This window comes from Periophthalmus magnuspinnatus, chromosome 24 (genome assembly GCF_009829125.3).
Source record: "Periophthalmus magnuspinnatus isolate fPerMag1 chromosome 24, fPerMag1.2.pri, whole genome shotgun sequence".
In the NCBI taxonomy this organism is placed as follows: Eukaryota; Metazoa; Chordata; class Actinopteri; order Gobiiformes; family Gobiidae; genus Periophthalmus; species Periophthalmus magnuspinnatus.
In genome coordinates, this window is record NC_047149.1 from 16027940 (window position 1) to 16054534 (window position 26595).

General features: G+C 39.0%; 3 protein-coding genes across 6 annotated transcripts; all 3 read left to right on the forward strand.

Moving 5' to 3' along the window:
• The first annotated feature begins 657 nt into the window (after positions 1–657).
• Positions 658–3694, forward strand: iyd (iodotyrosine deiodinase). The gene is made up of 5 exons (XM_033990786.2): positions 658–844; positions 1312–1509; positions 1601–1760; positions 2734–2890; positions 2969–3694. Exons 1-5 carry the CDS (start codon positions 673–675, stop codon positions 3149–3151), a joined length of 870 nt encoding a protein of 289 aa, XP_033846677.1. The 5' UTR covers positions 658–672; the 3' UTR covers positions 3152–3694.
• A 402-nt stretch (positions 3695–4096) lies between these two features.
• On the forward strand, positions 4097–12035 carry sec63 (SEC63 homolog, protein translocation regulator). 2 transcript variants are annotated; one of them, XM_033990766.2, is made up of 20 exons: positions 4097–4385; positions 5350–5449; positions 6312–6426; positions 6508–6620; positions 6697–6758; positions 6867–6925; positions 7020–7070; positions 7147–7255; positions 7335–7429; positions 7511–7643; positions 7717–7809; positions 7879–8024; positions 8100–8247; positions 8356–8438; positions 8586–8654; positions 8731–8886; positions 8962–9141; positions 9230–9430; positions 10142–10246; positions 10504–12035. In XM_033990766.2, the coding sequence occupies exons 1-20, from the start codon at positions 4262–4264 to the stop codon at positions 10636–10638; spliced, it is 2277 nt and encodes a 758-aa protein (XP_033846657.1). In that variant the 5' UTR covers positions 4097–4261; the 3' UTR covers positions 10639–12035. The 2 variants fall into 2 exon arrangements, with proteins under 2 accessions (XP_033846657.1, XP_033846659.1); XM_033990768.2 differs by having other exon boundaries at positions 4122–4385; positions 8734–8886.
• A 363-nt stretch (positions 12036–12398) lies between these two features.
• scml4 (Scm polycomb group protein like 4) lies at positions 12399–26577 on the forward strand. 3 transcript variants are annotated; one of them, XM_055232343.1, is made up of 7 exons: positions 12399–12639; positions 14075–14341; positions 20345–20547; positions 21640–21769; positions 24273–24482; positions 25037–25182; positions 25657–26577. In XM_055232343.1, the coding sequence occupies exons 2-7, from the start codon at positions 14107–14109 to the stop codon at positions 25780–25782; spliced, it is 1050 nt and encodes a 349-aa protein (XP_055088318.1). In that variant the 5' UTR covers positions 12399–12639; positions 14075–14106; the 3' UTR covers positions 25783–26577. The 3 variants fall into 3 exon arrangements, with proteins under 3 accessions (XP_055088318.1, XP_055088319.1, XP_033846678.1); XM_055232344.1 differs by lacking the exons at positions 12399–12639; positions 14075–14341 and adding an exon at positions 19247–19314; XM_033990787.2 differs by lacking the exons at positions 12399–12639; positions 14075–14341 and adding an exon at positions 19247–19311 and having other exon boundaries at positions 25657–26324.
• Positions 26578–26595: the final 18 nt, after the last annotated feature.

The window sequence follows — 26595 nt, forward strand, 5'->3', positions numbered from 1 at the left end:
ATGAGAGGTGAACATCCACGGTGCGTTTAAGCGAAAGAAAATGCCCGCAAGAACTGGACTAGAAAGTTAGGCTGTAATGATCAACCCAATTTGGCTCCTCTGAATTTTTATCCCAATAAGCCTATGTCTTTTAGTAGTAAGTAGACTATTAAATTGCGCATAGTTGCAGCGTATATAGCCAGTAGCCTTAGGTTTGCAGGCCTAAATCTGCATTTATAATAGGCGGGATATTTTTTTACAGTGTCTAATTCCATCAATGATAGTCTAAAATCCTAGGTGCAATAAGAATGCAAATGATGCCGAAAGTGAATGTCAATGCTCTACTGCCGCCCTGTGTTCGTTTTGAGTATCTACTTTAACCAAACGTTTATTAGAATAATCAATATCGCTCAATGATAAAAAACAAAAAAACAACACGTGCATATTGTCTACAGGTCATTTTGTAAACTAATTTGCTGAGAATGTATTAATTTTTTTCTGGAAGACAGTTGCTAAGACTGTATAACATAACTTTGACCTAATGCAGTTGAAGATTAAGTTGAACTCTCGGACTTAAACTGTTGCATCATTGCCTCACTGTAGAAAGGGTGGGTAGTCCCTGAAACATTCCTCAGATGCAGCAGTGTTACACAACACATGTTTTAGAGTTCTCTCAGATCCAGATGAGCAGTCATGGCTCTCCTCTCAGCTCTCACCCCTGTGCTGGTCGCAGTCCTTTGTCTGGTGATAGGCCTCATGTTTGTGAAATCAAAAAGCTCAGAAGTGAAAGCCCAAGAAAAGCCCAAAGACTTTCGACCATGGGTGGATCAGGACTTACAAGATAATACGGATGTTATTGAAAGAGGTACGTAAACTTGGATTGTTTTTAGATTTTAACAAGGAAAATGTATATTGTGGCATTGCAGGTACAGCTTGCTCTAGTCAGAATTTATATGCCTGCCAACAAACTGGAGCCCTGACAAAGATTGGGGAATTGGGTTTGGACTCAAAGTGCAACTAAATGAGGACTTTTGAGAAAAGGAAGAACAACTAAACATAAACGAGGACAAAGCATGGATAACAAGGTCACATTCTTGTATTCAGATATGCTCGTAGCGTATCTATTTGGGGGAACATTTGCATTTTGGATTGGAATATTTCCTAATGCTGGAACACTGGCTGATAGTCTCTGTGATAACATTGTGTTTCAAAAATAATGCTATGTTTTTCCTCTTATAATTTTAGATTAAACATACAAGTATTGACTGTACTACTGCTCTAATAGTACTGTATTACTCTCATGATTGCATTAAAATATTATTGTTTCAACAGACGATGATGATGTGGAGGACTACAATGAGGAAAAAGATCTAGCACATGTGCCATACTCACCCCCGCGGTACCCTGTTGAGGCCATGGTGAAGAGGTCCCAGGACTTTTACTCTCTCATGAACCAGCGAAGGACTGTGCGCTTCATCAGCCCTGAGCCTGTGCCAAGAGAAGTCATTGATAATGTCATCCACACAGCAGGCATAAAAATAACACTTTTCAACTTTTTAACTATGCCAAGATAAAAAGGTAAATAAATGCACAGAGAGAAACTAACATGCTTCTGACATAGGCACAGCCCCAAGTGGAGCCCACACAGAGCCTTGGACATTTGTGGTGGTGTCCGACCCAGAGACCAAGCACCAGATCAGGCTCATCGTGGAGGAAGAGGAGGAGGTCAACTACAGGCAGAGGATGGGCGACAAGTGGGTGAACGATTTGGCCCGTTTAAAGTGAGTAACTTACATAAAGAAATTATTTCAGTCTTTGGTCACCAATTGCTGACTAATCTTTCATTTGGTGGTTTAATCCTCATGGCATTAGTCACCTCAACTGAAATAAAACTCCTACTGATCTGCTGATCTGTCCGTTAGAATTTTGTAACAGGTATATGGGGTAGAGACCCGAGTAATAGTGCTAGTACCTTGGGCTAGGATCAGAAGACTAGGAAATCGGCTCAGGGAGAGAGTGACAGACAGTATGCTGCAGTTTGGTACCATATATTGAAAAAAATATAAACACAATAGACAGACAATGACCATACACAAATAACAAATTGATCACTGAGAAATTCAGTGATAAAATTAATCTAGTGGTAGTTCAACGCCCCACAACCCCCCTGAGTTCAGTCATACGCTGTGAGCAGCAGAGAAGTTCAAACATTCTGTTTATAAGTAGGTTGGAGGTAGATTGTGGCTGGGTCTATTTGACCTGACAATGAGAGGTAGATTAGGGGCAGAGTGGAGTGGAGTTGTGAGGCAAAAAGGACTGGCTATGATAAGCCTCCTACCGGCCCGACCAGAGCAGGTGTATTGGTAGCACAAGTCTCCTGATTTAGGTTCAAGGGTTAGTCTGTAGCTCGCCATCTGGGAACGAGAACCTGGCCTGTGTGAACAACCATGGCCTCAGTCAATACAGTTCAATGTGTACACGATCTGAATTTCAGTAAAAATCTATAGCAACTGCAAAAATCTAAATAATTTACAGAGAGGGAGAGAGAGAGGGAACTGATATAGTAGGAATCTGCATTTTTCACCCGGGTTACAATTTGTAAGAGTAATAATTGTCATAGTAATTCTGTAGCTTACGTCACGTAATATTAGTCACAAAGATTTACAAAAGATATTGTAATTTGTACAGATGTAGCCAGTGTCAGTTAATGTTTTAAACTTGTATTAATACAACAATCATATTTGTATTATGCAGGACAAACTGGATTAAGGAGTATTTGGATGTGGCTCCATATCTGGTTCTCATCTTCAAACAAACTTATGGAATTCTGCCAAATGAAAAGAAAAAAACACACTACTATAATGAAATCAGTGTTTGCATATCTTGTGGGATACTACTGGCTGCTCTACAGGTAATCACATCATGGCTTATGTATATGATAGACTCTATATATCCATCTTACATGTTTCTTTTCTGTACGGTCCTTCAGAATGTGGGACTAGTGACAGTTACATCAACCCCTCTGAACTGTGGTCCCCAGCTCCGGCTGCTCCTCAAACGGCCGGCCAATGAGAAACTGTTGATGCTTCTTCCAGTGGGATACCCCGCGTCAGATGCCACTGTGCCTGATCTGAAACGCAAACATTTAGATGATATAAGAGTGCATATTTAGATTTATCTTGCGTTTACCTTTATGCAGTAATGTATGACACATTTACTTTCTTTTCTTCTGCATGTCCAGACCATACTGTATGGAGATGCTTAACTGTATATCTCATTTGTAACAATGACTTAATAGGTTCTCACATGACTGGGCTGGTCATAATTCTGTGATGCAGATTTGTTTACCTGATTTATAATGTTGATAAGTTGTCTTATATAGCACTTTTCCAAACACTCAAAGTTGCTTTACAATTGTGGGCAGTATTCATTCACTCCATACTCGGTGGTAGTAAGCTACAGCTGTAGCCACGACTGCCCTGAGGTAGAGTGACAATCTCTGCCACTGGCCCCACCGACCAACAACACTCACACAAATACTATATTCATAGGCAATGTGAGTGAAGTGTCTTACATAAGGACACAACAACAGTTTTGCTACTGGTGCCCCATTGTGGCTCTTGATATTGCCAGCAATCTCCCATCCAAGTACTAACCAGTACTAATCTGCCTTGTTTAGATTTATAGATAAATCTATATTTCTGGTCCTTTCCTCATGACACTTCCCTGTTTGCATAAATAAACAAAAGTGATATTATGTCTTATGTCTTTATTCAACCACAAAGATGTGATTGTTAGATATAAGGATTTCAGGCCCTAAAATTAGCATGGCAAGTTTACGGGGCTAATGCCTAACAAATAATATCATTCAACATTTGCAGATTTTTCTTTTGGACATTTCTTTAAAAAAACAGAACACTATTAAGATTTAGAGTATCATTTTAGAATGAAAGCCCTGCATCCCATCTGAAATGATGACATCTTTTATGTCCAGAACGCTAAACATTGAGGGCATTATATGGAAAATGTAGTAGTTGCGACAAAATGTAGTTTTACCTTGTTACCTAAGGGTGTCACTAGCCTCGGCTCGTGAGTGGTGGTGTGAGGCCAGTCCCGCAGAAGAAGAGCAGTTGCATTACGCATGCGTACACCACGTACACCGATGATCAGGCTGCTGCTAGCATAGATGCTAGTGGCTAACGCTCTGTCAACTTGCTCACACTGGGTTTGAAGGGGCGAGCGTAGCGGCGGAGAAGAAGGGCGACTCAAGCGCCGCTACGAAATGGCCGGTCAACAGTTTCAGTACGATGACAGCGGCAATACATTTTTCTATTTCCTCACGTCGTTTGTTGGACTTATTGTGATCCCCGCCACATACTACCTCTGGCCCCGGGATCAGAATGCTGGTAAGGCCCTGCTGGTGCTGCTGTCTGGCTGCCCAATAACTTGGCTAACAAAGTGACCACAGTCTCTGATTTTCCAAGACCAAAGACTGGTTATTTGCGTCCTGTTTATTATCTGGTCAGTGTTCTGATGGACCATTTGAGGTTTGATACAGGACTACGTTTAGCACTAACAATGTAGCGTTTATGCTAAAGATTTCTACGTGTTGACACTGCACCTTAAATTAATCTACCCATGTTCCCCAAAGCAATTTCTTTTATCTTTTCCTATTGGCCTTCCTTCTTCACTCATTGCAATGATAAGAGTGACTCAAAGAGCAATGAATTAACATGTACTTTTATTGTACCCTCCAATTACAGTCTGTCTTTGCCAATGTTGGGAAGAATACTTTGAAAATGTATATAGTTGCAGAATACTGAAGACCTGCAATAAAATCTATGTTTGTAATGTATTCCAATACATGGCCCAATCAGAGTACAGTGTACTGAATACTTTTACACCGAGTTGCATTAAATTATAGTGATATAATGTTATGAATTAATGTATGTCTAATTGGAAAAGGCAAAAAATGCATGGACAAACACTGCTAGAGCGGTGTTTTCTTTTTCTCTAATTAATATCATGCAGTTCAAAGCCAAAATTGCATTATAAAGTACTGCCATGTATTCCTTAGATTTTAAGAAAATAGCTGTATTCTGAATACCACCAAATGAAAACGTGTAACAAAATACAGTTACTCAGTATTACTATTCAGAATACATATTTTCGGTGCATTTATTTAGTTCCTTCCTCACACTGATCTTTGCACAGCTGCTGGTCAACAAAGTGCATACGTAGCTTTGCAGAGCAGCTCCTAAGCATGTAGAGTGAAGCTTGTGTGTGTGTGTGTGGCCACTGATGGTAGACTAAATACTATGACGTGCTGTTTGTGATACATTTATATTGCTTTTCATTATTCCTTCCCAGAACAACTTCGCCTCAAAAGCCTGCGGAGGGTCCATGGCAGGTGTTTGTGGTATCGGCTGAGGCTTATGAAGTCCCAGCAAAGTATTATTCCAACATTAAAGTAAGTTTCATTGTCTTGTATTTTTCTTGGTGATAATATGGACACACACCTTCCACTTGTGACAATCTTTCTTACAAAGAAACCATACTTTGATATCTGATAATGTCTAATCTGAAACTTGACCTCTACTGTTTTATGGTTTATTCATATGAAACATTAAGTAGTATGTTTGGTTAGCTTCTGTTTGCTTTGCTGGTGCATTTTGAAAGAAAGTTAAAACATTTGTTCCATAACTAGTTTTGTTTATAGAAGCTGGTACTTATGGTCATGGCCATAGTCATTAGACATACGGTCATTGTCTATTGACCATTATAGTGCTATTCCATTGTAGTGAATTTAGCAAAGCCAATCAGTTCAGTCTGTTTTTTTTACATTTTGGTAGTTGACCATTTGTAAGCATTAGTCCCCCATGAGTTTGTTATTTTTATGAAAGTGTTATTTCTTTGTTCTTTCTTTAACTTTCACACTTCCATCAGCCACTGGTGTAATACTGAGATGCCACAGTGAAATGTTCCCCTGCTCTGGTGGGTTTGAGAGCCCCAGTCTCCTCTCAAATTACAGAATTTGTCTGCTCTTCCTCACTCTGCTCCTCTTCACTGTCTTCTCCTGTTTATTACTGCAATCCATAATTCATTTTTCTGGTTGAAATTCTCAAACAACTCTGCTTATGTAGTAATCGTCCTGGCAACAGATACTGTGTAACTGACTTTTAGTAATGACCTGGATATGGAATTAGTTTTAATAAAATAGCAACTTTCTTCCTGTATTTTTATGTGTTTGCTAAATGAAAGTAAATATTATATACAGAATACTTATTGTGTATAAGCAATACATTTTCATTAAAAAAAAAAATTGTCTGTAGGAAAGCTGCCTTGTTATTTGGATGGGTGGTGTTCTTACTACTAGCTTATAAGGTATCCAAGCTGGACCGAGAATACCAGGAGTATAATCCTTATGAAGTCCTTAACTTGGATCCGGTAAGAACAGTCAAAGCACAAGTTCTGCTGAATATGATATATTATATATACCACTGTACAGATTGTTTTGTTTTCCATTAGGAAGCCTCTTTGTCAGAAATCAAGAAACAATACCGTGTATTGTCTCTCAAATACCACCCTGACAGAGGAGGTGATGGGACGACGTTCATGAGGATTGCCAAAGCTTATGCTGCGTAAGTGCTATTTACCTTCAGACATTTTCACATCATCATCCATTTTGACTAATGGTTCATTCACTGTTTTTACCAGTTTAACCAATGAACAATCACGTCTAAACTGGATAAACTTTGGTAATCCAGATGGTCCAGTAGGTGAGTTCATAAACAGATTTATAGAGTTATTCTTGAAAAGGCTACAAAAGATTATTACCTTGTTCATGTTATGGATCTAATTAACACTCCTTTTTAATTTCCTTTTAGCAACCAGCTTTGGTATTGCACTGCCAGCCTGGATTGTAGACCAGAAAAACTCAATGCTGGTATAATTAACTATGTCCATTGAGTTGTATAGTTGTTTTACATCTGATTATATTTGACTTTGTGGTTGATTACTCTGTTGTCTTTCTGTTTTAGGTCCTTTTAGTGTATGGATTGGCTTTTATGGTCATCCTTCCTGTTGTTGTGGTAGGTTTTATCAGAACCAATTGCAATAGCAAAGTTTCATTCTTTTGTCTTTAATTGATTAATAACTTTTTCATAGGGGACATGGTGGTACCGTTCCATACGCTACAGTGGAGACCAGATTCTTATCAACACTACCCAGCTTTTTATGCATTTTATGTACAAAACACCCAACATGAACATGAAACGTAAGTGCCCATCCTGTTGTAGCCTTTGGTAAAAATATTGTTCTTTTAATACTTTTGACATTTATGTTCTTACCTGCAGGTTTAATCATGGTGTTAACGGCTGCACTTGAGTATGACCCCCGGAGCAATAAAGAAGCTACCATACGACCAACAGACAACATTGTAGTGCCACAGGTAAAAAGTGGAACAAGTTTATCTGAATCACTAAAAAAGAATTAAACATGCCTTAATTTAAATGTGTTATATGCTTTGCAGCTCATCCGTGAATTAGGAAATATCAATGTGAAGAAGAAGGAGCCTCCTTTCTGCTATCCTTACAGTTTGAAGGCCAGGGTCTTAGTTCTGGCTCATTTAGCACGAATGGATGTTTCTGAAGAGCTAGAGGAAGGTGAGGGTGGAACACTTGTCTTAAATTATGTTATGTTAATACAAATACATATAACTGTTGTGTGACATTTCAGATCAGAGGTTTGTGACGAGGAAGAGCCCTGCTCTTCTTCAGGAGATGATCAATGTGGGTTGTCAACTTACTATGATGGCTAACAGCAGAGGAGGTATTCATATTAAAATAAATACATCTTTCTATGCAAGTACTCTTGCAGTAATACTTTTGGTGTTTGTAGGTTTTCATGCTCCCCGGCTGGTGACCATAGAGAATTGTATGAAGCTGACCCAGATGATAGTGCAAGGTCTGCAGGAGTCCAAGTCTCCTCTGCTGCAGTTGCCCCACTTTGAGGAGGAGCATCTACGCTTCTGCATCTCAAAGAAGGTACTTCACCTGAACTGTACCTGAATAGTGTGTGGTTTAAGTGATGATTTCAGTAACATGTGGATGTGTTTATAGTATAAAGTGAGAACTCTCCAGGACCTGGTGAGCCTTAAGGATTCTGACAGGCGCAATATGCTGCGCTTTTTAGGGGAGGAGAAGTACGATGAGGTGATGGCAGTGCTCGGTAGCTTCCCTCACATCACCATGGACACTAAACTGCAGGGTAAGTCTTTTACAGTGTCTACACGGCCATCATAATTCCACATGCCCTTATGAAGTCTCTCTGTCTCGCAGTGCCAAAAATAATACACTTGATCTTTTTCATTTTTAGTTCTTGATGATGAGGACAGTAATAACATCACAGCAGGCTCCATTGTCACAGTTACAGTGACACTGACAAGAAAACGGATGGTGGTGAGTAACTAAAACCTTTGTATTTATATTATACAACATTTTTACATAAATGATTTCATATATTTGTGTTGTCACCAATATTCACTTTCATGAACAACCACTAGAGAGTGCTAGACTACTATGTTAAATGAACTGTTCTTTGTGTAGGAGGTATTTGAAAAGGAGCAGGAGTCCACACCATGTCCAGGAGAAGAGACAGCCAATACAGAGGAAGCGGTGAGGAAAATACATTTTTGATGCCATTTCACTTTTATACAGAGTTAACTACATGTGTGTAATCATCTATGTGCAGCAGGGAGATGCAAATAAAGTCAAAACAAAAGTCTGGCAAAACAAGAATAAAGGGGCTAAAAAGATGGCTAAGTCCAAGAAGAAGAAATTAACCAAGAAGAAAGCCACTCCAGCCGCATCCAAAACAAAACAGGCCAATGGCAACGTCGCAGGGAACGTGAGTCACATATCATCACATTGTTTTTATAAGTCAGGGTTTGTTGTCAATCCATTTGCTCATAAATATCTACAGGAAGTGGCAGCAGGGGCCTCAGCAGCAGCAGCAGCGAAGGAAGAGGAGGATGAGGCTTCAGACAGAGGCAGTGAGTCTGATGAAGGTGAAGCCAATAAAGACTCCCCCAGTGAAAGAGAGGAAGACAGTGACAAACAGAGCGACACAGAGGCAGATGAGATGGCAGGAGATGATGAAGAGGTCAGAATATAAATGTTGAATACACAACAAAAGGAATTTAGTCAGTTATCAGGTCAGTACTGATCATTTCTGTGTAAATCCATGCCAGGAGTGGGAGGCACTACAACAGAGCATCCAGCGGCGAGAGCGCGCTCTGCTGGAGACTAAGTCAAAGGTGACTCACCCAGTTTACAGCCTGTACTTCCCAGAGGAGAAGCAGGAGTGGTGGTGGCTCTACATCGCAGACCGCAAAGACCAGACCCTGGTGTCCATGCCCTTCCATGTGTGCACATTAAAGGACACAGAAGAAGTGAGTACTGCTGGCTCTGCTTCGATGGTGCAGGTTATATGCTTGTGATTGTCTCATGTAAATGCATCTATGGAGTTTTTTGAGCCTGAGCAACTGAGCGTGAGGGCGATGCATTCCATTTCATCCTTTGTTGTGATATTGATACTGTAATCTGCAGGAGAGGAGTTAGTTCTAGTTTCCTGAGTACAGTAATTTGACACAGGAGCTGTTGCTAGGCAACCCTTTGTCATAATCACACCTCTTGTTTTGGAGGAACATTGTAAATATGAGGTTTGACAGTTATAAATATGCTTAATGAGACTCATGTGGCCTGTTTCCACTCTCAAACACCAGAGGTGACCCCTCGGTGCATAACGTTTGTTATTTGTGTTTGTGTAACTGGTGATGTGTGTCAGGTTTGACAGATATGTTATGTGGAGCAGGTAGAAAGCCCTCTTTGCAGCAGTTTTCAGTTCTTTTTATGCTCACACACTGTATTATTAACCTTGCTGCTGGCAATTAGCTGCTTGCCATATGAAAGTGAACATGGTAATCACAGGCTGGGCTTTATAAACTAATATTTACATATAGACCCCCTCCTCACCATGACACTTTACTCCACATTACTTGCCCACCTCTCAGTGTTTAAATGTCAATTGCAGTTTACTATAACATAATAAAGATAACTACAGATTGTATTATTATATTATTTATTATCTTCTTTTTCCTCAGGTGGAGCTAAAGTTTCCAGCCCCATCCAAAACAGGCAACTACCAATATTCTGTCATCCTGCGGTCTGATTCCTACATGGGCCTGGATCTGATCAAACCACTGAAGGTGAGCGGAAATCTTTTTGTATTTGTTGACTTCATTGTATGTGTAGGGAAAGCTGTCATTTTGAATTTGACAGTCTGCTGCCTGTGCCATATCGGGAACCTGTCTGGGGCAGTGGGTGACCAGGTTTTGTTTTGGGCTGATGAGAGCAAAGACTTCTTATTGTGTCACTGTGCCACATGGTTACATACTAATTAAGACATTGCATTGCACTGAATAGAATGGCAGTTTCTTTGTGATTAATGTAGTTGTTTCCACAGCTGGAAGTACATGAGGCCAGGGCAATCCTAGATCACCCCCAGTGGGACATCCCAGACACAGAAGACGAAGACGAGGAGCCTGAAGAGAGTGACGGCATCGAGGATAGTGAGGAAGAGGAGGAGGACAATGACTGAGTCTCATCAGAGCGTCCTGGGACAGTCACACAGAGCACTCTTCCTCCATCATTTTACAGAAATATGAACTGTTCCCACATCCCTTTTCTACAATGACTTTTTCACTCCCAGTCTGTCGCTGGTGGAAAATAATTCTGTGAATACTACCAGGCCCTTGTATGAGTGATTTTGAGTGTGTGTGTTAGTGAACTTGTATTTGTATGAAAGAGTGACACACTGTGGACTGGAGGACCTATTATTACTGCTCTTCTCTATAGAGGGAAGAGGGGGATGTATTACAGTTAATTGTGATTGCAAAAAATAACAAAGACCCACCACCTCTATGTGTAAAATTTATCTGGCTCTGAAATTGAAATCTCTGCACCAATGTTTTCCACACCAATGATGCTTACTGTAAATGGAACGGCAGAAGTCCAGCTTTAGCCTTGTTTGTCAGGGATCACAACTGACATTTGAGGTTTGCTTTTTTAATATATATTTTTGTTGTGTCGCCAACCAATCACTTTTCTACCACTGACTTCACTACCAAGACGTAACAGACACAAGCAAGCTTCCAGTCAGACATTTTCACCCCATTTCATTCATGCCCTTATGTATGTTTGTTTTTTCATTTTAATAATGGTGATTTTCCCTACACTGGTCATAAAAATGTGTCAGGGTTGGTTGTCAGATTTTTCTTATAATGGTTTTAGATACTGATGCATAACATGTATACTATAAAGGTACAAACATAATTCAACTGTAGCACATTCCAATTATACTGTCCGAAAAGGCCTTATAAATATGACACATGTTTAGTACATAAAATGGTTCAACAGTACTTTATTTTAGTTTCAAAAACATTTCAAGATACATATCATTAGTCAGTCACAACCAATAAGTGAATAAGGGAGCTTTTATCACAGAAATTCAAACTATGGGAACAGTCAGCACTACTTCACGGAGAATGTGCAACTAGTATGTCAACTGACACATCAATACTGCATTTTGTTAATTTATTTTTGGAGATTGTTATAACATAATACATGTTTTGTTATCTTACCAACTTGGTTTTCACCTATTCAGAGCTTCTGTGCATTGTTCTGTAAAGCCATCGCTGCATATGGCACATTTGACAGTTCATTGTTAGGTTTGATTTTTCACTCAACATAGGTTAATCGTGTGATATAGCCCTCCTCTGCCTGTGTGGAGAGGTCTATAGAAAGGGAAAATGCTTCTCTACATTACAGATACAGTGATGACGGTCAGGACAGGTAACATTTTACTCTAAGTATTTAGCGCTCTGCAGTAGAATGTAGCATCAGTGACTGCGCTGTGTGGAAAAACTGCAGTGAGATTATTACAGTATGATGCCACCAGAACCCAACACGCCTCTATGTCCAGACTGGACAAAAACCCCAACAAATATTTCCCACTTTTGTTTACAAAGGAACAGTCATTGTAAATGAAAAATATATTATTTGTATTTAAAAGCATTTCAAATAAATAAAAAAAAACCAAACTTTTAAAATATTGAGTTGTGTTTCAAATACAATATTGTCATAATTTATCTTAATGTGATGTGATAAAAAAAAAAAAGCTCTTTAAGGTGGAGCTGGTTAAACTGCGGTAGAATCTGCTGATAAAGATCCAAAATTACAGTTTTATTTTTACTTTTTTTAGCCTATGAAAAGCTATCACTGATATGAAAATAGTCTGTCAGCTCAAACTTACAATATTGACTTACTGCTCCAAATCTGATGACAAAAATCCTGTGCGTTGTGCGGTTCGGGACGGCCCGGTGTTTGTCAGTCTGCGGACTTTATGGACGGTTTATTCGGTGAATGCGCTCTCGTCCTTGCCTCATCCGCAGCTTTGTGAAGAAGGCAGTCGCGTCCTGTGGCGTGGCTTCAGTCAGCTCTACATCCCGGTACATCCCGGTCCATCCCGGTACAGCGCGCCTCCATCGACCGCAGTGGAAACATGGGCTCCCGCGGCTGAGGCTTTCTCCCGTGCGCACAGGTAAAGGCTGCTCCATCTGCAAACAGGATCACACTGCGCTGAAGGCTAACTCAGTGGCCACATAGTCATAGCATTAGGTTACACTACCGTACAGACTCTTCTCTTTACTAGACTAGCCTATATGTTAGCATTTTTGTGGACTTTAATCGCATGACTTGAAGTTGACTCAGGGACTCTGTTAGGCCTACACAGTGTCTTGGCATCCATTTAGGCTAATCCATGATAACAGCAGGACATGGTTAGCCTATAATCATCCTCAAATAAATATTGTGAAATACATTTTTCAGTTGTGTCAACTCTTGTAGGCTCTAATGTTTTAAAGACATCCCAGCAGATAGTGAGCGAGTGAGTAGAGACAGGATCACAGGCCCATAAGTAGGCCTAGACCTACTTATTCATCAAGGTATTTTAAGTCTTATAGACTATACCTAACCAGAGTTGACCCACCTTAACCAAATTTGTTACAAGAAAGAAGAAACTTGTTTTTTGAGTAGATCTAGTCTACTAAATGTCTTACTTTCCATCTCAACACTGTGCTTATCCTACATCAAACAGGCCTATGTACAAACACGAGATTATTGAATTGATAATTGTTCAATGTCAATGTAACCCATCAAGCAGCAGCTCTGCTGACAGTGCTCCGGACACTAGTGTTTTTGTAAAGTGCCAGATAGAGCTTTTTAATCTCCCCTGGGACCTAGAGCTTTCAGATGAAGAGAGTCCCAACCTGCGACTGAGGGAGGCTGCAGGTTGCACATGATTTCATCAAACTGGATTGAGTTTAGTGAGAGTAGTGCTGCAGACATGATATAGATATTTCATAATGTTGCACAGCTATTAAGTAGGGCGTGATCCCTGATTCTATTGACAGCTGACCCAGAAAAAAACCCCAATATATATATATATATATATATATATATATATATATATATATATATATATATATATATATATATATATATATATATATATATATATATATATATATATATATATATCATCAAGGTGACAAAACTCACTTCTATAGCTATAATGACAAAGACAAAGAGACAAAAAGATCATTTCCATCATCTCACCTCTCTTTGGCTTTGTTCACTGCTGCAGATGAGGCTAAAAGCTTCTTTAGCTCCATTAACCATTAAATCCAGCCCCGCGAGGCTAACTGCATTCAGTGTACAACACAATGATACTTTTATCATTAACATAGCCCTATCCCTCTCCAGTTTTGTCCTTTGACCTTCAAATGCACTGATATTGTTAAACAAGCTCCACCGCCAGGTCTTTGCTAGCTTTCTCATTTTCTTTCCCACTATTCAACTTGTTTGAATGTGTAGCTGATGTGTACAATGTGATTATAAACTGAATAATGTTGATTACTCTTTCACTTTATTTAAACCTCAAAGAGTAACTTCTTTCATTCTTTTTCCACATGCAGAGAGATATATTTGACCAACCAATGAAGTGGGCATGAGACTGCGTGGAGGGCGGGACTTACACCGTGTTTCATCGCCCTCATTAGCCCATGACCCTCCTCCAGTGTCCTGGCTGCCAGGCGTCCTTACTAAAGGGGTACGGCTGCGGCTGCGGCTCGGTCGTCATGGAAACAAAGGGCGGGACTGTTGGCACCTGGTGGATCTAGATGCAGAGATGAGGCCGACTGGACGGAGACTAAGAAGCCAGGGTCCTGTCACATGTTCTCCAGGTGAGTTTACTGGCAGTGGTCAAAATGTGAGTGAATACGACAGACTTTTAATGGATTTGGCCTTTTCATAATAACTTAACAAGTTGTAGGCTAGTGTATATTTTTGCATTTTAAAGATGGGGTATCTGATTTTTTGCTGGTTTGCCACTAATTTCTTCCTATAACAAAGCCTTTGTTTCTGTATTCATGTGCATGATTTTTGTCTTGCATTTCCACAGCTTTAGAACTGTGTTTTCAAACAGAAAAGCAAAGAAGAGTTGACCTCAGTTGAACCTATCCTCTCTCATTCCAAAATGTCATACATTTTAGCAACATATCTGACTCATTCTTCTGGGTTTGCGATCAATTATAGACTTTTTTAATTAGATGAAGACAGTATGCAACAGTCAGGTTTTGACACAAAGTATAAAGCTTTTTATAATATACTTTGGGATACAAAAAAAAAGGCAGATACTCCAGCAAAAAATTTAAGAGAAAAAATGTTCAAGAGAAAATTTAAGAGTAGAATAGGTCTTCTATATGCCAACAACAACAAACATATGTATGTCCTTTATGAATGTCCCTAAAAAGCCATCTTATATCTGTGTTGTATAGTGGGCCTGTAGCGCCCTGTAGTCTAGAAGGTCCCTAAGACAGCTGAGGATCCCATAACTCTTTATATATTAAAAGCCTTTCCGTGGTGTGTCTTGCATATTGATGTGATTTATGAAATATTCTCATTGTTTCTCTGACCCTCCGCTGTTAAAGAGAGCAGAGCACTTCACCTTGGCTTTCTTATGCAGAGCTGTGTTAAGAGGGGCCTCAGAGGAGATGTGAGGAGGGGCAGTCTGTGTGCGTGTGCATGTGTATGTGCATGTGTGTGAATCTGAAGAGGCCCATTTAATACTCACTCCGCTGCTGCTTATGTGTTTATTTATTCCCACCTTACTGCACGACTTTGGCGCAGGATCCGATTTCACCGTCTGTTACCATGGCGACCCCTGCCTTAGCTGTAAATAAATTCAGGCGGTTTGTTACACGGCAACATTGATTAGAGAGAAAACAACAAATATGCTTTTCCATCGACTTCAGTGTGCTCTGCTTCCGAGTGGGGGGTAGGCCTATACTTTGAAGTTTCTGGTTTAAAATGCAATTATTTCTCCATCTGCAAAACAGTCGCTTTGTTTTTCTTGCGTTCTGCATCCTATTAGCGTAACTCATTCCTATACACTCCCCCTGCTCAAAAGTAAAAATGGATACAAATCTCCACTCCTGAAAGACATTAATAAACTTATGCTAATCGCTACTGATCATTGTTGTATTACTGTGGCCATTACTGCAGCCTCCTACTGACTTCAAATCATTTACAAAGTCAGGCTGATATCTGTTAGCATTGTGTGGCGTGAAATTGAGCACAGGGGTTCAGTGAGTGCCTAATTGGTTAATTAACCATAAACAAATTAGACTGCAGTCCCACATGGATTGTGTTTGGGTGCAGCGGCACAGTGGGGTACATTCTAGTTTTGATTTGCGTACTGAAAAATAGCGTTGTTAGGCAGTTGTTAATGGACTTTGCTTCTCATATCCTCTCCCTTTTTAAGTTAAAGATGATTATCTGTGCTGCTGCGTGATGTGGCGGCACTGATTTAGGCGGAAGATCTGAATTAATCTGGATTCATAATTACTTTTTGTGATTTATGGCTCTTTTAAAGACACACAGTTGTGTTCACAGTCGGCTCAAATTAAACCAGGGCTCTTTAGTAACGATTTGTCACACATCATTTAGTGACTGTTTCTTTAGTCTATTTTACTTTTTTATTTAAAATAAAATGTGTTAAAGTGTTAAGTATAATGAAGTATCACAATAGCTAGAAGATTGGACATATTTTTTACTTGATGGGTTGTGTTATGACAAAACATAGCTATATAAGATATATAATTTTTAAGATAATTTCAACACACACCTATTGACCATAACAGTTCCTACTCCCACATCCAGGCCAAATAAACACTTACAAGGTCTTACAGGTGGGGGTGGTTGTGGGGGTCTGTTGCTTACGTGTAGATCTCTACAAACTACTATCTAAGTATACACTATATTTCAGATCATACACATCAGCTATTGACCATAAAGCTCCAACAGAGGTGGCTAAGGGGAAATACATGAAGCTTTATTTGAGCAGTAAAAGTAATTTAGTGTGGTAGTAAAATTATTGCTATAGAATGGTGTTATATTTTATAACAAGTCTACAGTATATGCACTGTAGACAATAACATAGTTTTAAATTCATTTTATGTGATTCTTATAATTTTGTGAAAAATTATCAAAAAGTGTCTCTACATTACGGCTTCAAAATAGTCAGATATCGACAATTGACTGCTCTGGATTTTTTAAATTCTGTACCTTATCAGCCATGAAAAGAATCAACACTTAAATCAGATCATGAGAAACTTTTAAAAGATCTGTTTCAGTACTGTGTTGGGATTTTTCACCAATTTTGTTCAGATTGAGGTAAGACTGCAGTTGGTCATATATTCTCTAAACCCTTAGACAAAATGGGCAACTTTGAGATTGGTCTAAAGTTAGAAAGAATATTAGGGTCAAGATGAGACTGAATAATAATAATATCTAGTGGACACAAGGAAGGCTTTAGCTGTTGAGAGAGACACCTGCTTAAAACACTCAAAGGCTGAATTATAGACTGTTGGAGTTACAAGGTCCACAACAGAGGGCAGTGACAGTCACAGAGCAGAGACTTTAACCCTAAAGAATGATAAGACATTTTCACAGCATGACAACAGCAACGGCATTTGTGTTACATGAATGAAGAGACTTCAAAGTACTAAAAAAGAAGTTTGTTGACACCAGGGCTGATATAAAACTACACTTGGCAGCTTTAACTATGCTCTGATATTCGACAAGACTGTCTCTTGATATTTGCAGGGAAACCTGTAGACGATCTTTTTCCACTTCCTCTCAGAGTGTCTATGTGCTATAGAGGAGGAAAACAAAAATCTCCATCAGATTTACATCAAGACCAAAGGACAACTCGAATCCAGGGTGTGTCCCTTCTCATGAGTTGAGCCTGACACCGACTGGGTTAAGTTAAACGACTCAGTTAAGTTTAAAAAGTTTTATGCCAGAAGTGCTGTGTCTTCAGAAGTGGTAAAGACAGGAATAAATCCAGAACTGGCTCTCCAAACAGCCTTTACTCTTACTAAAACGCCTCCGCATTTTCTGTGCTCTCTGGACCGCTTCCTCTGTGAGAAGACAGGTGAGAAAGCAGGGACTGATCCCAAGTGACGAGGGAATCTGGATGCTTGATATTCAAAATTGTGATTAAGAAACCACTCATGAGATCGCTTTAGATCAATAAGTGCCTTGCGAACATAAGCTAGCAGTACGGAGATATTTTGACACAAAATACAAAGCAATGCCACAGCAAGCAATAGTTTGTTAGCAGGTAGATGACGGCCGGTCCTTGCTGGTGTCATTAGGCCTCCCTCGACAAGACCTCAAGCACCTGCTTGATTCCCCTCAAAGTTTAAACTCATTTTCATTGAGTATGGAAACCTTAGCAAGCCAAACCAGCACAGGCTTCCCTTTTACACCATAAACCTGAGCAAAACAAATCAATGAGTAGCAGTGAAGGAATGCATGAAGTTTACATCTGTTGGCTGGATATGTTTTTTTAATATTGGCAACATCATCATCTAGAATAGCTACCTCTCCTGTGGCCCTTTTGAGTGAGCTTGGCTCACCTGCACACTTCAGCTGACACAAGGCATAAAAACATCCAAAATAAAAAGAAGCACTGACATTATTTTTGATCTTTTATCACAAACTAGAAAATAGAAGAGCAGTCCTGCAGGGCAATACCAGACCTTTGATGTTTCAGGGAAATCAATTCTTTGACCTTTTTGAGAAAATCTAAAATTACTCCACCATTTGAGATCCACATGTTCAAAAGGCAGGGTTTCTCAAACTTTAAAAATCACAGTCTCGCTTGAATTGTTTATTGGTTTGAGTTAATCCCTATTCTTTATCTATACTTCAGTGTTTGATCCACTTCTTTCTTTTACCAAGAATTTCACTTTAAAGGTGCAATTTTAAACTTTTTGGTAGAATTTAAGAACATGCAGTTTTACTATGAGTGGGCCTGCCTCTTCACAGATCTGGCCTGTAACTTTTGTCTAGGAGATGGCAGCAGATAGAAGTTTTATGCTGCACTGTGTATAAATAAATCTTCATGGAGACAACCTGATGACGGAAAAGTGACGTAGTGCAAACAAGAGGTTTTAGTTTTTAGAACAAATAGTGTCAAAATATGTTCAAAATACTGTTAAATATATAGGCTACATTTAAACTGGTGCATTCTGGGCATTGTAGGCCTATTTGCATTTACCTTCAGTGTGTGAATGATGAATGTTAAAGTGACTATAAAATGAAGACTGCACACCAAGGTCAAAATAACATTGATGCTGTACAGCTTTGTGGGATTATTACACGTATCATACCATGTGCTGCATATTTTGCATCCCAATTTTAATCCCCGTTGTCAATGTTTACAATGAAGATTACAGAGTATAATTTCAAAGCTTGTAACACAAAACACAGCCCAGCATGAATCCCTTGTCACCCGCTTCGGCTTTTCATTTTTTCTAGACCAAAAACTGAAATCTTGAGCTGCGGCAACTGTAATTACATTAAAGCCCTCCGCACACACACACACGTGCACACACAAACAAATATTGCTTTGAGCACAGCACGTTGGCTGGCTGCTGCGGGATGTTAGAGGCGTGTTGCCATGGCGACACAGAGGGGACAGGGGGGTTTGGGCTGGTTTTGGTGAGGAGGGAGGTGGCAGAGTTACCGGCGTCTTGACAAGAGGAAGAGAGAGAGGTGTGCAGAGGCAGAGGAATAGTAGCGACACACAGGGAGACTCCAAACGTCAGGGGGATAACTGAGGATAGCAGACTGAGAGAGCAAGGTGGTAAGCACAACATTGATTCATTAATATGGGCAACGTATAACCAAGATGTGTGTTTGTAGCTATTCATTTATAGTTGAAGTTACATTGGCAGTGGAAATTAGTGGAAAGCTTAACCGCGAAGCTTGAAAAATGTTAGCAGTTTAAACTAGGGACTCCAGCCTCTATAGCTTTTTGGAGCAAAAGACAGTAACATTTGCAACTTGTAGATATGATGCATGGAAAAGAAAGCCTAATTTGTTACATATAGTTGTATGAAAATCACTGTTGTTCTTGGGTTTGTAACATTTTATTAAAATTTAAGTAGAAATTGCAATACAAAATTTCATAAAAAAAAAAAAAAAGAGGCTTTGTAAGTGTTTATTCTAATAGTCCTATGAGGTTCTATTGGTCTTCTGTTTATATATATATATATATATATATATATATATATATATATATATATATATATATATATATATATATATATATATATATATATATATATATATATATATATATATATATATATATATATACCAGAGGACCAAAAAAACTTGTATTTACTAACAGCATATAGTGGACTCAAGCTTGTAAATATGCTGAAATATCGATGTTTTACTTACAAAAACTGTGCTCAGAGCAAATTGTAACTGTAACTAAAGAGCTTTGTAAGCATGGACGTGTGTGGTGCAGTCATTCTGTGGACAGTTTAAGTATTCCATGATTGATCTGAAATCTGTCACGTCAAACTCCTCTGCAGCGTAACCAGGCGGGCATGTGAGAGAGAGAGGAGAGAGGAGAGAGGGTTGATTGATTGTTAGATTGTGTAGGAGTAGTGGGTCTCCCTGCTTTGTCTCTCTGCAGTAATGATATTTATTACAATCTTTGCAGCTGCGGATGGGGGAGGGGTTTTCAGGGCTTTATGTGGCTTTGTCTCGCACTATTTCCCTCTAAGTTTCACTTGACTCTTTTCCGTTCCAGATAAAGATTGTGTCAGCTCTCCACTTCCTGCTCATTGAAATTGCATCTCTGTGTCTTGTCACTGCTGAAGGTCAGATGAATTTGGTTGCAGTCGGCACGGATATGCAGACCCCTGCTTTAAGCCCACAGTTCATCTCTAGCACTCAGGGTAAGGTCCCGGGCAGGAAGAGAGGACGACCGCCCATCCGCAAACTGGACTTTGAGAGCTGCTATGTGGAGACATTGACCCCCATCAAGATTCCCAAGAAGAGAGGCAGGAAACCAGGCTTTAAGGTCGGTATTTTCTTATATAAACTTTATAGCTGTGCAATTAATGAAATTGAAATCTAGAGAGGTCTAAAGGAAATCCACAGTTAGTACAAGCATGTGGTTTGGAGCAGAATTCACACTTTGGATGTAAATATTTGACTTTTTTTTAATGTTAAACGACAATGATTAAAAGTCTATCTTGTTCTGGAAAATTAAATTAGAAACCAATTTATATCCGCTTTTAATAATTCAAAATATAATGAAATCAAAAACTGTGTGTGTGATCATTCCGCGAAAAGAAACTGTAATTATTGTATACATTTATATCATGACAAAGTACCAAATGTGTAAGTATAATCTTAAAATATTTCCAGACACAAGATACTAGCTTTATATATGAATGATTTTAGCTCACATCTTTCCTCCTTTTGACCTTTCTGTTTCCCACCAAAGCTCATGGCTGCCTCCCTGTGTGCAGTGATTTGCATATTGATTTGGAATAGCTTTTACCTCAGATGCCCTCTGACTGATGCAACATCTTACAATTTTTCTGGACATGCATGCTCTTGTGAATCTTATTGCTTCATCAAAACATATTGTACAAATGTATTTAAACTATTTATAGGTATATTTACTTGAAATCTTTATGAGCTGTACCTTGTTGTGCATGCGTTTACGATGTGTATATATTCTATTATTATTTATTGTTTTATGTTGTAACACAGCCAAAGCAAGTTCCTAGTTTATGATTTTCTTCACTGAAAATGGCAATAAAACATTTTCTGATTCTGTTTTACTAGTAGCAAAGAGACACATATATTTTTCATAATACGTCTAGGAATCTGTCAATTACTGTTTTGTCTGTTTTGCACAAAAGACTCTTTGAAAATAGCCTCAAAGCTTAGATACATATTTAATGAGTTATATACTGGGTGTTTTTCTTTTACAAAACCATGGTTGAGTTCCTCTTTTTAATACTAAAATATTTATGCATTCCTGTTGCTTTGTGTGTGAGAAGCTCAATAAGCAGTGGTATGACAGTGATGCCTTCTTATCTGATGTCATAGATGCATTCATGTGTGTCTCCTGTGTGTGTGTGTGTGTGTGTGTGTGCAGCTGAAGCCCAGGATGTTGCTGTCCCCACTGGCTAACTCTCCTCCGAACAGCACCCCCGAGCCGGAGATAGGCTCCCTCCCACAAGATGCTGCGCTGGTGCCACACTCAGCCACTCCACAGGTCCTCACAGGTGAACAACACAGCCATTAGTGTATAAAACAGCACGCGTTTTCAGAAAGCGCAGTAGTATTATTGCCATACAGTGTTTAATGGTGCTAGAAAAGAATATTGTGTTTGCTGGTGATACAGAAGGGTGGGCCATAATGACAAAAATGGATCATGTCTACTTTTTATTCTTTCAGTTACAATAATCCTTTCATATTTTGGCAGACCATCAGAAGTAATAATAATAATAATAATAATAATAATAATAATAATAATAATAATAATAATACATTTTATTTATATAGCGCTTTTCAAGACACTCAAAGTCGCTTCACAATACATAAAAGAATAAAATATCACAAAAGTTTCAACATAAAATCAAACATTAAAAGCAATTTTGAACAGATGAGTTTTGAGTTCTTTTTTGAAGGTGGGGAGGTCTGAGCAGTCACGGAGGGGTTTGGGCAGTGAGTTCCAGAGGGTGGGGGCAGCGATGGAAAAGGCTCTGTCCCCCCAGGTTCGGAGCTTGGTCCTACAGGGCAGGGACAGGAGGTTGGAGCTGGAGGAGCGGAGGGAGCGAGATGGAGTGTGGAGGTGCAGCAGGTCTGTGAGGTAAGGAGGGGCCAGGTTATGGAGTGCTTTGAATGTGATGAGAAGGATTTTGAAGTGGATGCGCTGAGGGATGGGAAGCCAATGGAGCTTGTGGAGGACAGGGGTGATGTGTTCACGTGAGCGGGTGTGGGTGAGGAGGAGCCGGGCAGTGGAGTTCTGAATGTACTGTAGTCTGTTGAGGGTTTTGGATGGTGTACCGTAGAGGATGCTATTGCAGTAGTAGTATGCTAAAAAGTGTCTGTAAATTTGTAGGTTGATATTGAACAATGAACCATAACTATTCAATCATTAAACAGCAGACTTTTTTTTTCAAATTTTGGTTTTGTTTTTTTTTCTTTTTCTTTTTTTTTTTTTTTTTTACAACCTTTCAAAACAACTATTTATATATTAACTTGTACACAATATATTGCCAGCATTCCTCCCCCTGTGAGTTCAGCTCCCACAATTGCTATGGTGGGCTAGATTGACTGTTGCAAAGGTAAATTAATATAGTATCGATAGTCTCAATACATTAATCAATCTGCAGTAAGACTCAGTTGTGTTGTTTATGTAGAGGTAGGTCCAGACAGAGCTCTGACCCCCATTGTGGAGTCCTTATATGGAGATGGATGGATACAGTGGTGTATGGCCAACTACTCACTTGAATATTTGCTTGAAATTTACAAAAATATTACCCATTTCAGAAAGCAAACTAAAATGAATATTGAAGTTTCTATCCATGGTTCGCTGCTTTGGGCATATAGAACCAGGGGATATTGCTTACACCTATACACACTCCCAGTGTCTACAAATGCTCTTTAGTGTTTTGTTGACAGCTCCCTTGCTGATCTGCACTGTGGCCTATATTCTACTCGACGTACTCTGTTTGTACATATGTCACTGTTGTTCTTTCTTTGTTCATTGTATACACTAGTGACATGTTGGGAATGCTCTCTTAGATATCGCCTGCTCTTTGTTGGATCAAAACAATAACTGCCAATGGGGGCTTTGAATAGAATGCATGCTTTCAATAAATTATATCAGAATTTTCCTTTATGATGTATTACCCATTGAAACTCCAAGGAAAATCCAGCTTTCTATTCTTATCTAAAATATATTCAGTCATTCTTCATGTCTCCTCTCACTGCAGTCTGCCCTGATATGAATAAGCAAATATTTAAGATAGCCTTAAGAATATTTGAGATGGAATAGGCAATTTGACATGTCAAGGACCACAGCGTGTGCTTTTATTATGGGCAAAAATGGGCGTTTGATGTTAAAATGTTGGCATATAAGCTTCTCCCCTGATGTTTATGTCAAATTGTGCCAAATTGTACCATAGATATTTAAGTCAATAAACAGCTTCATATCATGTGCAATATATATCTGCAGGATTTTATGCTAAGAATTATAGATTCATAATTTTTTTAATTTTTGCATCCAATAAATCTGTCTTCATGCAAATCTATAACTGCATGACCAGGAGGCATTGGAAAAACTCTTCTATGTAAAGTTCTTAGTGCAGGGTCTGCCACCTACTTGTCTAAGTTGAGAGATGTTATTGCTTTGCCTGGCTTGTTCCACAATATAGAATTAAACTAATCCATTGTGTATTCATTCAATTATAGCTAGAAGTACTTTGAAAAAGATGCGTTCTTATTATTGGCTGGGTCACTCCTCCACAGATGGAGATTAATAAAGTTATTCTGTGGAACATTCCAGTCAAATCGATTACAACCATGGGGGACAAACAAAGGTGGCTGCTAGAAAAGTTACATAGTGCACCTTTAAATAAGACGACCATGGACCGTAGTGAGAAGGATGACTGATAGATTTGACTACATTTGTTCATCTAGTTAAAATGATGACTTATGAATAGATTCACACATTGCATTATTTAACTATGAACTGAGGCCTGCTTTTCAAATTTTTTGTAGCAGAGACAACTACTCCAGATGAGTATCTGTGTGACCCAGTCGAGCCTAAGCGCTACGCCCATGACCCCAGTGACTCCGCCTTTACCCGCATGTCGCCTCAGTACCACCTCAAACGCACCTTTGGTTTCCGTAGCAGCAGCTGTCCCACTCCTGTCCCCGTGTGCAGACAGGCCTCAAGTCCAAGATGTTTTCAGGAAAACAACAGGAATGGTGAGGGTTTTGTTTCAATTTTTTTTTCTTTCTTTGATGGGCCCTAGTTTAAAACATCATGCTGTAATCCTATTATGGTGATCCTAAGAGAGCTGAATATGTTTTAAGTGGTATTTAAGAACCACTGGTTTAGGCTAAATCTTCCTTTTGACAGCTCAAAGTCCATACACCTATACGAGACAATATCATAAAAGCTCTTAAATGGCCTTCTCTACAATGCATCTCCTATTGTCAACCTCCTATCATTACAGCTGTATAGGGCTTCCAATTTTTAAATATAGAGATTATAAAGCTGTATTCAAGTCACCCAGAGTTTTGTTGACATGTTGAATGAATGGGATTGTAGAGCTGACAACCACGACAGAAATACAGGTCAATACAGGAAGTAGTGAGTAGTGGGTGGGGCAGAATACGCTTTTTTTTTATGTAGTACTTGTTCTGTTCACCCACATTTTTTCCTTCTCTGTGAATTAGTCAGTGTTTTAGTTTGAATATTCTGATATATTCTTAACATCTACATTACTGACCATATTCTGTTTTATGATCCCTCTCAGGGTACAGCTCAGTGCAAGAAGCTGGAGAGAGTAAGAGGCCATCTGATAAGGATCCTTCGAGCTGGGGGGTAGAGGAGGTGGTGTGGTTCATCCAAGACGCAGATCCACAAGCACTGGGCCCTCATGCAGAGACCTTCAGGAAACATGTAAGGATAAGTCCCTATAACATGCTGTTTGGGTGACCACCTGTCCCTCTTTTTGTTGTCCTGCACAGCTGTTTAGGTTCCTCTGTCCTTCTTCCCACTTTTTATAGAATGTCCTCGCTTTTTCATTTCATTTTAGATGATAAAAAGTGAGATTCATATGCATGATATTTTTGTTTCACAAAGAACCATAGACTCTAAGTTAGACTCTAAGACTTTTGAGACATACTAGCATTCAGGGTTGTAATATGTCAGTGTACTTATTATTGCTATTCCAGTATCTCCAAACTAAATCTTTTCAAATAAAATAAACATATAGCGTTATTATCTCTGAGCTTAAAATTATGTCTCACCACAATATGTCCCTCTTCTTGGTCACCTTATGCCTACATATAACTCACAACAAATCACCACAGCGTGAAATACAGTGTAAAGCCTGTATTTGAATTGATTTCTAATAAAAGGTTTTTGTTTTAGGAAATCGATGGAGATGCTCTACTCCTACTCAAAAGTGAAATGATGATGAAGTACCTTGGGCTGAAGCTGGGGCCGGCTCTTAAGCTCTGCTACCACATCGATAAACTCAAACAGAATCGTTCCTGATTTATGGGAGAGGTCAGACCTGCAACTGTAGCTGGTGCCAGATATAGACTTTACAGGGTGCAAAGCTCTTTTATCTGGCAACAAATGGAACTTATGCGTACAGTAAAAAAAAATGTGTCAAAGTGTGTCTATAGCATTGTCTTCAACATATCATACAGCTATGAATGGAGAGGTCCGATATTTGAGCTACGTTGAACAAATCTGTGCTACCAACAGACAACATATCAATACCTCAGAGCAACAATATCAAGAAAAACAAAATGGTGCTTTAAGTTATTGTCATATTTGTCAATTTTAGGTGTTGTAAATACTTTTTTCAGTTGTTTTAATACTTTTCTATTATAATGTTATAATGTTTTTGAACTCTTTTACATCTTTTGGATTTGCAGCTGAAGTGATTTTGTCACCACTCAATATATAAAACTACATTAAGGACACACAATAGCATTAAAATGTACTGAATAATCTAGCCTGTTTTTGTGATTGCTTTGTCATTGTCAAAATGAATCACCACAAACCACTGCTTAGACCTTCTCACAGCTGTGCATTCTGGCAGGAAGACAGCTCAAGACTATTGCAACAGAATAAGCATTTAGATTTTTTCTGAATTAGTTTTTTGTCAAAACGAGTGCAAAAAAATAAATACATTTAAAAAAATCATTCAAACCAGCACAATGTCAATCAAATATATACAAAATATTGTTATTACATAGGCCTGTGCATTCTGGCGCCACGTGCTACAGATACATGATACATGTTTTTGTATGATTTGAGCCATTAAAATATGTGATGTATCAAACATTATAATTTTTT